Source organism: Diachasma alloeum, unplaced genomic scaffold (assembly GCF_001412515.2).
Source record: "Diachasma alloeum isolate Michigan unplaced genomic scaffold, Dall2.0 Dall_scaffold_00177, whole genome shotgun sequence".
Lineage (NCBI taxonomy): Eukaryota > Metazoa > Arthropoda > Insecta > Hymenoptera > Braconidae > Diachasma > Diachasma alloeum.
In genome coordinates this window covers 282,165-297,623 of record NW_021680343.1, presented here as the reverse complement: position 1 = coordinate 297,623, position 15,459 = coordinate 282,165, and the positions used below count along the sequence as shown (strand labels likewise).

Genomic DNA, 15,459 nt, shown 5'->3' with positions numbered 1-15,459 from the left:
AAAAAAAACTTACCAGTATTAGTGAATTGTAGTAAATCCCCCGGCACGAATTCACCCCCCGAAGTAGATAATTCCATTTCCTAGAGGACTAAAAATACACCATCAACTCTCTCAATTCCACTCGGGGTTATCAATTTTCGTGCGTAATGGTACAAATGATAGCGAGTGCATGATGATCGCGTGTTGCTTAGCTTAACCATAGAAACGATCCAAAACTTTTACCAAAAAAATCAGCAGTAAAAATACCGAAGGGTGCAAATAAGAAAGCAAAGCAGCATGAGATATTCCATAGCATTTTCATTATTAATATTTTCATAATCGAAACGTCACAATACATTGTCTCGCGATTTTTCCTTGCAACAGAGTATCTCTGATAACAATCTCTATTTGGCTAAAGGAATGATACAGATATGCGTTGTCGCACCTCGCAATGCTCGTATCATCTCTCTATATATGATCCCCCCACTCTCACTGATTTTAAAAACATGTCAACGATGGAAATAATGCGAAATGCGACGATTTATCTCTCATCTATGTTAAGGAACAGCTTAATACTATCTGATATGTATTGATCGTTTTTTCTTCGAGAGTGCGTGTGGGTGTGTTTCTATATAAAATTCTTTGTGACCCAAATTTTAGCCCTGAGAAGCACCAACGAAATAATCATGATTGAGTTACAAAAATAAGTCGTCACCAAGCTTGAATGGGGGCAGAAATACTTCCAAAATAAAGGTCAACTGATTTGTGAATAAAAATGTGTGGAAATGTCGGAAAGAAAAGGCAGAAAAAAATATTGGTATCGAAAAATCAGAGTTCAGCGACCCACTGGGTATTCCCAAGCCTGATGATAGTGAAGATGCCAGTGATAACGCGATTAACGTGATCAACTCGTCAATGTTAATCTTCAAAATGCGAAAAATTAATTATTTCCGTCTGCAACCCAAATTCGATAATTTATATTCAAACTTCATGACACAAAATTGATACAAGTGTCCATTACGTCACGTCGTATTGTTTCAACCATTAATACTTCTTAATACTTAATCATTAATTGGAAAACAATAAAATGTTTTCACGGCTAAAGAACAGTTTTGAGATTGGTACAATTCGTTTGGATTTTTTCATTTTCAAGTATTTTTTGTGCCTCGCGAGGGTAAAAGGCTGGATGATACATTACCCTCTTTACAATCTCAACGAAATGAACATAGTCTCGGGACAAAACACATTGTCATTGATGAATTATCAGTAGGTAATAGGCTTAGGTCTAGGCTCTAATCATACAATATTTATAATATATTCTCTTATATAATTTTACGGTTGTTTTTCTTTTCAATGAAGAACATCTAGGCAAATTCAACGGAAAACAATTATTCTGCTTCGGAGTTCTCGCAAATTCAATAGTTATTTACAAATTTGCATTATGTATTCATCATCTCGCTGTGAAAACTCGGGGGGATTTAAATTCAACAGTTAAAAATACAAGTTTCTCGAGATGGAGATATTTAATTCAGAGAGTCGATGGGGAAATGGGGACTCACGACGAGTTTAAAATCATTGGAGTTGGCTTTTTAACGGATGGCTTAACTTCGTTAGATTCGTTACTGTGGACTGATATATCAATGATTTTTTTCATCAAATTATTTTTAAACTTGTCTGTGGCAACTGAATGATACACGGATGCAGTGATATGATACGCGTACTGCCAGATAAATGAACGATATTATGAACCTCGAGATGGTCAAGCGATTCATCTTTTTTCTTTCGTTTTTTGTTCATTCACCACTTAATTAAAAAAACGTCCAGCTGTTTATTTTATTCCCTCATTCTCCTCCTCGGGAAAGAAAATACTCTTCAATCCAGAATATAAAGTTTCTTAATATTAGAATAAATGACTATTCTCAGTCATATTCTTAATTCAAGAGTACTTCGCTTCATGTATTATCTCTTCGTTCCTTCTTTCTCGATAATGACTAGACAAATTAAACTGCAGATGAGCAGTTTTGTTATGAATCGTAGTCGTGCTGATGAAATGGATTCGTACTCCCTACCAATCACCTCACTGACTGATATCTTAATCAATTTTTCTTCAAATTATTTTTAAACTCATCTATGGCAACTGATTGATACACGGATGAGGTGATATGATACGCGTACTGCCAGATAAATGAACGATATTATGAACCTCGAGATGGTCAAGCGATTCATCTTTTTCCTTTCGTTCTTTGTTCATTCGCCACTTAATTAAAAAAACGTCCAGCTATTTATTTTATTCCCTCATTCTCCTTCTCGGGAAAGAAAATACTCTTCAATCCAGAATATAAAGTTTCTTAATATTAGAATAAATGACTATTCTCAGTCATATTCTTAATTCAAGAGTACTTCGCTTCATGTATTATCTCTTCGTTCCTTCTTTCTCAATAATGACTAGACAAATTAAACTGCAGATGAGCAGTTTTGTTACCAATCGTAGTCATGCTGATGAAATGGATTGGTGCAAGGCTGCTGGGCATGAAGATGAGTTACCACTGGTGGTGGTTTCAGGTCGTACTCCCTACCGACCACTTCACTGTAAGTCTGGAATGAAAAAATCATGAATTATCCTGCGAATTTCCTCGTTATAATTCCTCCGAACTTCGTAAAATTCAATGCAGCACCCAATAACTCTCATTTGTGACATAAAATTTATGGGATCAAGGTAGAGGACGGAGTCTACCTCGTTCGAAGTTCGAAGCATTTTTTGAGCCTTTCTGTTTTCAATCTTTCTCGCAAAAGTGGATTCTCATTTTTATTTTTTATTTTTCGGTTGATTCAAAGGTTTGGTTCGAGTCATTTCGTTCATATGCGTTCGAATTTTCGAGCTTTATTGTACCTGGAAGCTCCTACGAATGAATTCGTCCTCTCCTTTACCGCTCATACCATAATTGTAACCGCCTCCGGTGCCACCACCACCGCCACCGCTCAAGAACGGATTATTCGGATTTCCTCCTGCAAATATTCATTAACAAAATGTTAATAAGTGGATAGTGGAATTTTCCTAAATTGAGACAAACTATTGTTCCTGATAAATTAGCAATATGTTCCGGAATTTATCAAACTCGAATTATTCACGTGCACTTCGTAAATATGTGAATCAAGTGACAGTTCCATTGAAATTTCAACGAATTTCGTCACTGAAAATTCACATTTTGATCAAAAATTCAATGACAACTGAATTTTAGTTCAGTAATGCCATGAAAATTGATAGAAATATCAGAAAAATTCCGGTAAATATAGTTTTGAATTTTCAGGGAAATTTAAAATTGCAAAATGATTCCCCCTTAATCCAATTCACTGGCCAACAAATTTAATAAAGTTCAGTTGAATTTTTTCATTTCTAAATCACGTAGTAGACCTTTTATTCAAACTTGAACTTGATTCACGTTTTTATCCACATCGAATGAATAATTTTTTGAACACAAAGAAAAGCTCGTTTGAAGAATTCCAGTCGAAGACTTTTTTTAATTATAAGTGAAATCATTGTCTGAACCACGAAAATAAAAAAATTACAAAAATGTAATAATCGTTCATTCGAATCAAATAAGAATGGATGAATTATTTGTTTCACATCATTGGAACATTTGCATTGAAATGAATCCATGGTATACTAATTTCCAATAAAAATATTGTTGGAATGAATATAAAAGTTGAAAGAAAAAAAAATAAGAAGTTAAGAATGACGAGTGTATTCACCTCCATTGCCTCCAGGAACGTTGAGATTTCCCCCAGTAGTCTGATAAGTAGCTCCATAACTAGGCTCTTGTGCAAGCTCGTGAAGCCTACTTGAACTTAATGCCCGTGGGATAGCATTACTCGGTACACCGTGTGGCGCGAGATGAGTTGCCTCAGCCACTTGATGAGGATCCTCAGTCTGCGGTAAATCCGCAACGAATCCAGTATCTTTTCTGTAGAAATTTATGAAGATAAAGGCTGCTAAAACGACTGCGCAGAGGAGGCCATATCCACGGAACGTTGCAGTACTTCCTGGAAATATAAAATCAATGATTACCATGAATGCAAATTAGGCGCAACACCAATATTCACGGCTGGGTTAATATTTTTTCAATCGATAATTCTGTTACTGCAGAAATGAATTCCTTTCGTACATGGATAGAAACTGGCAGAAGTTGTTTAACAATTCCATTCAGAGAACAATTCTTGCTGAAAGTTTTTCTGCAGATTAAAGTTTTTTTAACTTCAACTGAATTTAATGTTAGCTTTTTTCTAATTATGAGAGCAGCGGGTTGTAGCTTTTGTTTTTCTGTTTGGTTTTATCATGTTCAGTTTATCAGAATAATAAAGAAACCCCTGTTGTGGGGGTTTCTTTATTACTCTCTGGAAAGATAAAATCGATAATTCTGTTGCTTGCAGCGGGAATCGGACGAAGTCATGTAACAATTTCAGTCAGAGGAAAATTTTTGTTTAGAATTTCGCTCAAAAGTTATCTTCAACTTCAACTAAAGTTAAAATTAATTTTTACTTTTTTCGGTTTAAGAGAACAATTCATTGCAATTCTTGTATTTTTATGTGTTTTTTTCACGTTCAGTTTGTCAGAATAATAAAGAAACCCCTTATGAGGGGTTTCTTTATTGGTCTACTTTATTACTTTCCGGAAAGATAAAATCAATAATTCTGTTGCTTGCAGCGATCAATTCGGACGAAGTCATGTAACATTTCCATTGAGAGGAAAATTTTTGTTCAGAGTTATCCCTCAAAAATTATTTTGAACTTCAACTAAAGTTAAAATTAATTTTAACTTTTTTCGGTTTATAAGAATAACCCATTATAATTCTTATGTTTCGTCTTTGTCTTTTGTTCTTGTCATGTTCAATTTATCAGAAGAATAAAGAAACCCCTGATGAGGGCTTTCTCCCACGAAGTTTTTACGTACAAAGATCTCCAGAAAATTTTCCAAATTAGGTGCAATACCCATATTCATGGCTGGATTAACATTTTTTTAAATTAATAATTCTGTTGCCTCCCGCAATTAATTTCCCTCGCCGTTGACTCAAAATCATCTATCAAAGATTTATGTGCACGAAAGATGAATTGACCCGTATTGTTTCACTAGATTAATAATGAATGAATGAATGAATGAATGAGGAATGGCTTCATCAATGTGAGGACTCACCGTAGCTCGCAACGAACATTCCCCCAATAACCGCCCCACATCCCCTCCCGAGACCGTGATGAAGCCCCTGGAGAACCCCTTGAGCACTTGATCGAAGCTGTGGAGGTGTGTTATGAGCGATGTAACTGCAGCATGCAGCCCAGACAGCGGCATGGGTGATCCCCTGGATGAATTCGAATGGCAGTACCCACCACGGATTCTTCAGGTATGAAATATAGAGGAAGCGAAGAATATTGCCGCCCAGACCCAAGCAGAGAACCTGAAGAATAAACCCATTCTCTCAAACATTCCTACAATTGTTAAAATATCTAGGGGCGGTAAGATGAGGTGATTCAGGCGGCATCATTAATCATTTTCAGTGGTTAATAACTCGAGATTGACAATGAGGAATTCAATTTTCTCTTGTTCCATTTTGAGGATTTTTCTTTAAGCTTTAAAATGCAATTTTTCATTTTTTCAATTTTCCGGATAAAATTTTTCGCGAACAAAATCTTCCGTTGGGGAAAATACACCCAAAAAGAATTAATGTTTTGCAAAATTGAAATGAATTTGTTTTCTGAGGACGAAAAATTGAACCATTGAATTGAATTGAAAAATTGAGTCAAGTTGAATTGATTGAATTTGAAAAAATCCATCTCGATTTACTATTTTTTCAATTTATTTCTCTTTCCATTGTTATATAGTTCGGTTTGTTGGTCATTAGTTTGTATTGTCAGTTGCTTTTCCACTGATTTTCTATATTCTCCATCAGTTAATTGATGTATTATTCAAGGGTTAAGATGAGCCTGAAGAATAAATCCTCCATTCTCTCAAACATTCCAAAAAGTGTTAATTATCTAGGGGCGTCATCATTAATCATTTTTCACGATCAATAACTCGAGATTGACCGAGTGGAATTCAATTTTCTCTTGTTTCATTTTGAGAATTTTTCTTTAAATGACACTTTTTTATTTTTTCAATATTCCGGACGAAATTCTTCCCGAAAAAAATCTTCCGTTGCGGAAAATTCACCCGAAAAAAATTAACATTTTGCAAAATTGAAATGAATTTTTTTTCTAAGTCGGGCTTGAGGAATTGAACTATTGAATTTAATCGAAAAATTCCGTCAAATTCAATTGATTGAATTTGAAAAAAATCAATCTCGATTTCCTATGGCTTGATATCGTTATGATTTGTTTGTCGCGTCAGTTGTTTTTCCACTAATTTTTATGTATTTTCTATCTGTTAATTGATCTGCTATTCAAGAGTAAAGGCGAGTGTAATTTTGTCTTTGTTCTTCATAGTTTTTTGTGAAATAAAGTGGAGTCCCATTTACTTCATTTTATGAAATAAAGTGAAGTCCCATTTATTTCATTTTATGAAATAAAATGAAGTCCCATTTATTTCATTTCATGAAATAAAATGAAGTCGCATTTATTTCCTTTTATGAAATAATAAAGTGAAATCCCAATTTTTGGATGTGGAGGAACTTGGTGTCAGGAGGAATTCCTTGGAGGAGAAATTTCCTTTAGTCCATCCATTCTTATTTCTCTCCTTATTTTCTCATTTACCTTCACATGACCAAATTCTCCAATGAGCCTGAAGCTGAAGAAATACGCGAATATCTCAGAGATATGATTGATCACAGAAGCAACTCCAAACAACGTTGGCGAGCCCCCGTAATCCTGGAGATGCCAGAAGAGAAAAGTAAAGATGAGTCCTATGCCGAAGCCCATGAACCAAGCGACAAAGAGGAACGAGGCACACTTGAGGTCCTTGAATTGCTTGAGGACCGTCACCCACTCGGGTATCTCCCTCGTTGTCTGGGCAAACATCTTCGTCTGGAAGAATTCATCAAGATTACGGATTTGAGATTATCGAGAATTCAGACGATAAAAACGTAATCGCGTCTTCATGAATTATTTAGTTCTCCACTTGATTGGCGCTTACTTTGCCCTCGGGGGGTGGAGCTACGGGGGGTGCTGCAGACGAGTCCTGCAAGCCTGGGAGATTCAACTGCTGAGATAATTCAGACTGCAGTTGCTCTTCTCTTGTTGGCTCCGCTGGGGGCTTCACAACCTCCTGGAAATTGAATAAAAAAATGAACGTTTTTTTTTTCCGGAGAATTAATTCTTTGAAGTTTTGTTCATTCTAGTCAAACACATGAAATAAATAACTCAATCGTTGAAAATCCTCTGTTCATGCGAATGAAAATTAAATTTATGCGTGAATAAGAGCTTAATCACTTGATTGATGAAGCTAAAATCGATTGATTTAAAATAATGAAGAATAATGAACTACAATGACACAAGAAAATAATAAAAAAAGACAAAGTTGAAATAAAAAATTTCATTTCGGCTCCAAAAACATTTTCTCACCGGTTGCGGAGCTATAAATTCATATTTAAAATTGATCTGGGTAGCGGTGATCAAAGCTGCCCCCATCAGAACGCTGAAGATAGCGAAACAGATTGTGTAATTCTTCTCCCTCGGATCGGGTGTGCAGGGATGATCGGGAAAAGACGTGCTGTGATCGAGGGCAATTCCAACGAAGAACATGGCCAGGCCCCAGCCCAGGCTCCCGAACATTCTCTGGTGTCCGTACCTGTCGGCATCCTCGCCGAGAAGCGTGATAACTGCTGAATCGGCTAGGGTTATCGCCGGAGCAGAGAAGAATTCTCCCACGATCACGAGGAGAAGCAGGAGAAAAAAGGTCTTTTGAATGTCCTGGAAGCAAGCGCATCATCAGTTAAGAGAGTCCATTCTGGGGAAAACTTTGCCCCGACAATGATTTCCCGGACGAAAATTTCCCCTGAAAACAATTTTTATCGCTTCGGCGTAAAGTGAGATTTTAATTCCACGTTTCACACATTGTCATGAAAAATAAGGCTCGACACTCGTGGGAAAAGTGGGCTTTGACGCTTGGGAGGGGAGCGCTGATCTCAGGCGAGTGACTACATCAAATTCAATTCAACAATTTCAATTGTGTCAGAAACAGAATAAAATCAGAACATCTCAATATCAGTTCCGTTTATTTATTGAGGGTATTCAAGTACTTTGGCAATTTTTTCCAGTAAAATGCGTTTTTACGTTTGTCATCGAACATCAGAGCTTTCATTTGAGCCCCATTTCACCCCAATTTTCCGGACTGATTTTGAATCTCGATATTGAAACGTGAGAAAATATTTTTAAAATCTGAAAAAAATAGAAAGTCAACTTTTGGGGGAAGACTGAAGAAATAATGAAAAAATTGCAGTTTTCAAAGAAAAATTAATTTTCAAAAAAAAATTTTCTGTAAAAAAAATATAAAACAACAAATTATAAAATAACAAATAAAACTAAAAAAATTAACATTACATTAAAAATTAAGCAATAATATTATAAAAAAACAAATTTATTCATATTCAGAATTTTACCAGAAATCGTATTAAAGCCTAAAAAAATAAGATTTCCGAAAGTTTAAATAATTATTTATTCATAATTTAATTATTCCTTATAAAATAAATAATTAAAATTAATTAATAGTATTAATTATTCAATTATTGATTTATAAACAACGAACATAAAAAAAAAAGATAATTTCATGCAAAATATAATTTGAATAACGCTAAATGTTCATGATATTTTGAAATTTTTCACACGTAATTTAATTGACAAATTTGATTCTTGGGTATCCTTAATTTTAGAAGTGTTTCAGACAATGAAGAATTCAGTCAATCTGATGTGATTCAATTTTTCAAATCAATTTCATTCCTCAACCCTCCCCCCCCCTAAATGAGATCAATTTCCTTGAATTTTTTTTTAATTAAAATTTCCTTGCATTTTATCAGACATTGCATTTTTTCGAGTTTTCTTCCCGGAATTCTTCGGGGAATTTATTCGGGAAAATTTTCTCCCCAAAATTTTGAAGAAGGGAAATTTTGCCCGGGGTCAAGCGTCCGCGCACGTCCCACTACCAAGCGAGCGGTTTTATTATCCTCAGGAGAATAAAGATATAGAACTCACTCCGAGTCGATAAACAATAGTGCTAAAAGCCGGTTTGACCCAGTCACTGTTCTCCTTGGGATCGTAATTCCTGGCGTTCTTCACAGACACTGGACTCTTGCCCTGATTCTGATACACGAACTTCATGCTCCTCCTCTTTCTGATGAGGGGCACGTCGACCTCTTCGACATCGGCGTCGTCCTCGAATTCCTCTATTTCAATGTCGTCTTGTTCTTCTGCAGACATGAGTCGACGTCCCATGGCATCGACTTCGGTGATATCTTGGTTTCCTTGGTTTGTGAAGAGCTCGTCGTGGAGGTCGACTGAGCGCTTGGCCAGTACTTTCGCACGAGGGGCCTTTGAATGCGATTTTGTTCTCGTGTGCGCTTTCTTGGGGGGTTTTGTCTCGTCGAGAGGTTCATTCTGATTGACAAAAATATAAAATTGACATTGGAGTGTTGAAATTCTTTGACTGAAATTTCTGGTACATTTTTTTGGAATTTCAAGGAACTTTGCGCGCAATTATTCCAGAGGAAATGAGTAAAAATAAGAAAAAACCAAGTGAATTCTTCAATTCCCAATTATTTGAAAATTCTGCGTAATTTGGTACTGAATGTTTATGTTTTGATTAAAACTTTAAGGAAGTCGAATTATTCTCGTCTTTCTGTTGAGTAATAATTTGAAATTGCGTTGAATTTTCAGTGCAAATTTAAATTTCATGATTTTTCTTCTCTAAATCGGATTTAAAGATATCCAAGTACTTGAGCTACTTTTTCACTAGTGAAATGCTTTTCTGCTTTTCCAGTCAAACATTGCTTTCATTTGAACCCCACAATGATTTTTCTATTTAAACTTTGCAGATCTGCCTCTGAATCTTGATACTGAACCATTAAAAAATATTTTAAAAATCTTAGACAAAACTAGAAAGTTTACTTTTTGCGGAAGATTGATGAAGTCATTTAAAAATTGCAATTTTTGAAAATTACAAGCATTTACCACAAGCAATTGATAAACAATAAATTCTCCACCATAAAAATCATTTGTTCAGAATCGTAACAAATTTATTCATATTCAGAATTTTACAGAAATCGATTTCAACCATTTCAGTTATTTATTTATAAACAACAAATGTTTTAAAAAAATCACTAATTTAATGACGCTGAGTATTCATGATTTTTTTCAAATCTTTCTCACTCAATTTACCCAACAAATTTGATGAGAAATTGACATATTTAAATTATACTTGGGTATCTTTAATGTCGCCCCCCTAAAGCCGACCAATCCCCCCCCCCTCATTATGTCAACGCATTCCTTGCACAAGACCCAAAAAAGTCCCCTTTATTGAACTCACTTTAAGAAACCTCTTGTACTCCAAAACATCAGCGGGCCGATTAGCCTTGGCGATAGTTCCAAAGTCAATGGTCTTAGCCGCAGGATCAACCATTTCAATTATTTATTTACAAACAACAAATGTTTAAAAAAAATCACTAATTTAATGACGCTGAGTATTCATGATTTTTTTCAAATCTTTCTCACTCAATTTACCCAACAAATTTGATGAGAAATTGACATATTTCAATTATACTTGGATATCCTTAATGTCGCCCCCCTAAAGCCGACCAATCCCCCCCCCCATTATGTCAACGCATTCCTCGCACAAGACCCAAGAAAGTCCCCTTTATTGAACTCACTTTAAGAAACCTCTTGTACTCCAAAACATCAGCGGGCCGATTAGCCTTGGCGATAGTTCCAAAGTCAATGGTCTTAGCCGCAGGATCATCCTCACCCCCCTCAGGCACAAACTGCTTATACTTAAGGTCGGTGGTATCCGCCTGCCTCCGGACCCTATTGCTCTCCAGCCGCTGCTTCATCCTGCGACTCGACACTTCATTCCCCATTAAATCGTACGAGTTTCTCCCGCGGTCCTCGTCGGCATAATCGGTGTCCCTCCTCAGCCTCCCGAAGACAACGTTGGCCGCCACCTCCAGATCCTCGTCGTCGCTCTCCTGGGGCTGGTAGAAATCGTCAAGGTCCACGTATCGCTTGCTCCGAGTGCCGGTTTTGGGAACTGCCAGCCACTCGCTGTTGTTGCTCCACTCCATGCAGGTGGTGGGTGGGGGCTGTGCAAAGCCAATGGGAAGGGTGAAGATTATCCAGCAGGAGAGCGACGCCAGGAGAATGATCTTGCCCTTCTGCCATCTGAAAATTTTCGACGGTCCTCTGGTCGGGCCCAAAGAACATGTTCTCTACTTCTACTCGATACTCTACATCTATTTGTCTGCGTGCATAGCGCGAAGCTTCATGGGAAGAAATAAATTCCTCAAACATGGGTTCATAGGGAAGATAACTTACGTGACAAAACGTAACTCTGAAGGAAAACACTCTGCATTGTTCTATTGAGATATTTTCTACAGATATTCGTAGTCTCAAATTTTTGTTTGATTTTTTTTATGAAAAAAGAAGAGAGATGGTGTACGAATAAATGAGGAAATTCGTGTTGGGGTTTTCCGATAGAGCAAATCTCAATAAAACAGTAGTATAGAAAGATGAAATTCTACTGAATTTTTCTATCATAGTACACTGAGAAAACAAGTTTTTTGATGAGTTCGGCTTTACTTTTATAGAGAAACTCACGGCTTGAAAATTGGTAATGAGGAAATATCTTACACTGAGAAAGATGAAACTTTTGTCGAGGAATCTTGAACTTGTCCCAACGTCGAGGATAATTTTTTTATGGGAAGAAAGGGATTTCTCAAGTTTCATTAAGTCTAGTTGAATCAATTTTTAGTTCAAGTCGTTTAAGTCGCTTTAAGTCTAAAATCCAAATTTTTTTAATGCAAAAATCACTTGAGTTGGTTTGAGAAGTCGCTTTCTTGTTGTGAATAAATAAAATCTCTTGATGAAAGGTTTCTTTTCTCAGTGTATATTTCGATACAAGTGCGTAAAAGTGTTTTTGACCCGTGGGAGAAAGAACACTTTCCCCACGAGTGTCAAACCCTATTTTTCATGAGGATCATTTTTTTATGACAAGAAAGGGATTTCGCAAGTCTCATCAAGTCTAGTTGAATCAATTTTACTTAACACTTTAAAACTTATAATAAAAAAAATTATTAAAAAATTGTTAAAAATCAATTTTAAACACTTTTTCACTTTACGGACTATTTTTGATGAAAAATAGTTTCAATTGGACGTTTTCTCTTAAAAAGCGCGCAGAAAAACGGCGGAATTCTTAACTAAAATTTCCCAAAAACTAATAAAATGTTCAATAGAAATTCAATAGAATGTCCCACCAAATTCGTTAGGGTTTTCCATGAATTTTTTGCGTGCGTGACTTTTTCTAAAACTTTCTCCTTCGTGCAGAGTGCATGTGCCGAATGCAAATCAGCTAGCTTTTCTACTCATTACGGTCTCAATATTTTTTTTGCCGGCCAAATGGATATTATTTTTTGCCATGACGGCCGCAGGCGGGGATTCACGGCCGCGCATCAGGCCGGGATTCCGTGAAGTGCTGCCTTACGGCCGGAATGACAAAAAGTCATTCTTATCATTCTTTCAACGCATTCAGCATTGATCAAACGGTCAAGACCTTTTTTTCAAAGCAGAGCGATTCACATTTCCTGTTATGTTACGCCTTAGAATAATCTATTTCACTCGATAAAGTGCATCAATCGCATTTCTCTATATGATACGTTTCAAATGATCGATTTTTCTCCTCAGTTACTGCATTTTTTTATAACTCCCTCAGCACTGATTTTACTGAAACGATAAAGACCTCGATCTCCTGCCGAAACTATCAGCATTCGGCTTTATAATTCATCTAAAAATAATCGATTTCTCTCCTAAAATAGCGCTAGAGCGCATTAAATTCGTGAAACATGAACCGTTTTTTTCAATAGAAATATTCAGAGGAAAATATTCTCCAGGAAAAATCAATACAATTCGACTTTTCTGTTCAACTTATTCAGATTTTTCCCATAGAAATCCCTCGGCTAAAATTCTCCAATTTTTCTCGTTTGACTGTTTCAATAAAAAGACAAGAAAAATTGAGTGAATAGAATTTGAAAAAATCATACCGACGAATTCGTACAGAGACAGTCTCAATAAATAAAGTACTATGAACAGATCAAATTCAACAGATTCTCTCTACAGAATATTTTCAATTGGAAATTTCTCATTAAAAAATCTCAATAAATCTGCGTCATTCCCGCAATACAACGGCCCAGAAACGAAGTGCAACACAAATCCGGTGCATTCGAACAGCCTCCACCAGTGACAACCAACTAAAATTATCATCTCAATTTGTCAACCCAAAAATTCCTCTCCATGTTAGTCGGAAAATCGATTTCTTCCCAGAAAAAAAGCAGCATTCCAAGTGGGCACTCACCTGTCAGCCAAGGAGCCCCAGAAGGGTGCGCTGAGGAATTCAACGAAGGGCCTTAACCCAATAAGAAGCCCACATTGTCCAGCATTCATGCCCATCTGCTTGAAGTACACCCCCATGAGTGGAAATAACGATCCAAAAGCCGAGTAGAAGAAGAAGTAGAATGTCTTCACAGTGAGTAACTCCTGATCAACAGTGCCAAAAAGATACTCAAGAATATCGCTCTTGCCTCGTATCTTGTGGGTGGCCTCCTTGGGTTGTCCGTAGATCGTTGGATCCACTTCGCCCTCAGCCAGGGGATCGACCTTGGGCCGTACACCAGGTGGATTAGGGAGATTTCTTCCTCCACCCTGAGCGCCCGATGCATCGGCACCGTAGTCGTAATCCTCGTGTCCATAATTTTGCATTATTACGTATTCGAATTCACTTCACTTTTAATTTTTTCCCCCAACTCCAATCACTCAGAATTTCAAAAAAAATCCTCGATTTTTTTCCACTTTTTTTTCCCTCTCGAGGGAGACACAAGAATTTTAACAAAAAAATAGCACCTTCACACTATTCTTACGACCTCGTACCTCCAAGCAATCCCTTTAGCTTGTTGTGTCAAATCGATGACCGAGCGTGCACCTTCTCTTCTACTTTTCACGTATGAAATCGATAGACGCTTCACTGCGCCGACTCCAAACTCTATACCCCATTTCCTTTTCACCCTCCGGAGGGCGGTGGGGGTTGACGAGTGCTCGACCTCTTCCACTGTTGTCACTACGAATACCTCTAGCCATTAACCAATGATTGAGGGATGGAGGAGGACAGGGGAGGACATTGTCGAGGCACAAGTCTGATCATTTCCTGGGGGGTTTTGTTTTCCTGAATTCAGGAAACGGATGCGTTGGGGAAATTGTCACTGTTTCCAGGCGAATGATATTGACGGGCTTTCGTACTCGGGGGTTTCTTAATTGAGTTATTGTGGGGGGTTTCATTTTGTCAAGATTATTTTATCAATTTTTGGATTCAAGTGTTTACGATTTTTTAGTGATTGTTATGGTGCAGCTGCACTGTTGAAAATTTTCTACGTGTTCAAGTTGCAGGGGAATCTCAGAAAATTTTGTCGTTGAACAATCAAATGTTCCGGTGATTTTCTGTTCAAATGATCCGGAAATCAATGAAATAGTTTGTTTTTTAGTTCAATTATTCCGTGAAAATTCAGAAAAATTCAGGGAAAAATTGAAAATTCATGGCATTTTGATTCTGAATATTCAATCAAGTTGCGACATTTCCATCTCACTCCCACTCCCACTTAAAACTCATGAATTTCCGTCAATTCTACTTAAAATGCGAAATTTCATAACCATTTTTCCCCTAAATGCGATTCAATGTCACTCTCTGAGATTTACTATAATATCTTCCATGAAATTTCAAAAGATTTGTAACAGCTTATGCTTTCTATCATGAGTTTTTTCATGTTGATGTATTCTTGTTGATCAAAATTATTCATTTTCCGAAGAGTTTTGTTGTCCTGAATTTTGGGGAAATTGTCACTATTTCCAGGCGAATGATATTAACGAACTTTCGTACTCGAGTGATTTATTCATTCAGGTATTATGTGGACTTTTATTTTTCCAAGATTACTTCATCAATTTTTAGATCAATTTTTTTACAATTATTCATTGTATCAATATTTCTCTTTTTTTGTTCTGTATTGATACACTTTTGTTGATTTTTTCATTCGTGCCTGAATAATTTTAAATGATGAAAGATTCAAATAAAAATTTCATCACTCAGAAATGAAATCATTCGACCGAGACAGAAAACGACTTTATGAGTTCATTAATAACTTCAAAAATTTTATTAAAATGATAATTATCATGTGAAAAATTGAGTTAGCTAACACCCTCCCCCCTTTCCCAAAAATCAACAGCGCAGACCCCACAGTAGGATAATCATTATCA

The 15,459-nt window shown here is 36.5% G+C and overlaps 1 protein-coding gene across 3 annotated transcripts; it reads right to left on the bottom strand.

Moving 5' to 3' along the window:
- Nucleotides 1-926: 926 nt before the first annotated feature.
- Nucleotides 927-14,113, bottom strand: LOC107037220 (major facilitator superfamily domain-containing protein 6). Of its 3 annotated transcripts, none has more exons than XM_015255651.1 (10): nucleotides 13,514-14,113; nucleotides 10,821-11,349; nucleotides 9,151-9,552; nucleotides 7,525-7,872; nucleotides 7,097-7,228; nucleotides 6,718-6,987; nucleotides 5,168-5,426; nucleotides 3,730-4,020; nucleotides 2,870-2,985; nucleotides 927-2,574 (listed from the first exon to the last, which is right to left on the bottom strand). In XM_015255651.1, the coding sequence occupies exons 1-10, from the start codon at nucleotides 13,915-13,917 to the stop codon at nucleotides 2,458-2,460; spliced, it is 2,868 nt and encodes a 955-aa protein (XP_015111137.1). In that variant the 5' UTR covers nucleotides 13,918-14,113; the 3' UTR covers nucleotides 927-2,457. The 3 variants fall into 3 exon arrangements, with proteins under 3 accessions (XP_015111137.1, XP_015111146.1, XP_015111155.1); XM_015255660.1 differs by having other exon boundaries at nucleotides 10,821-11,328; XM_015255669.1 differs by having other exon boundaries at nucleotides 2,483-2,574; nucleotides 2,917-2,985; nucleotides 10,821-11,328.
- Nucleotides 14,114-15,459: the final 1,346 nt, after the last annotated feature.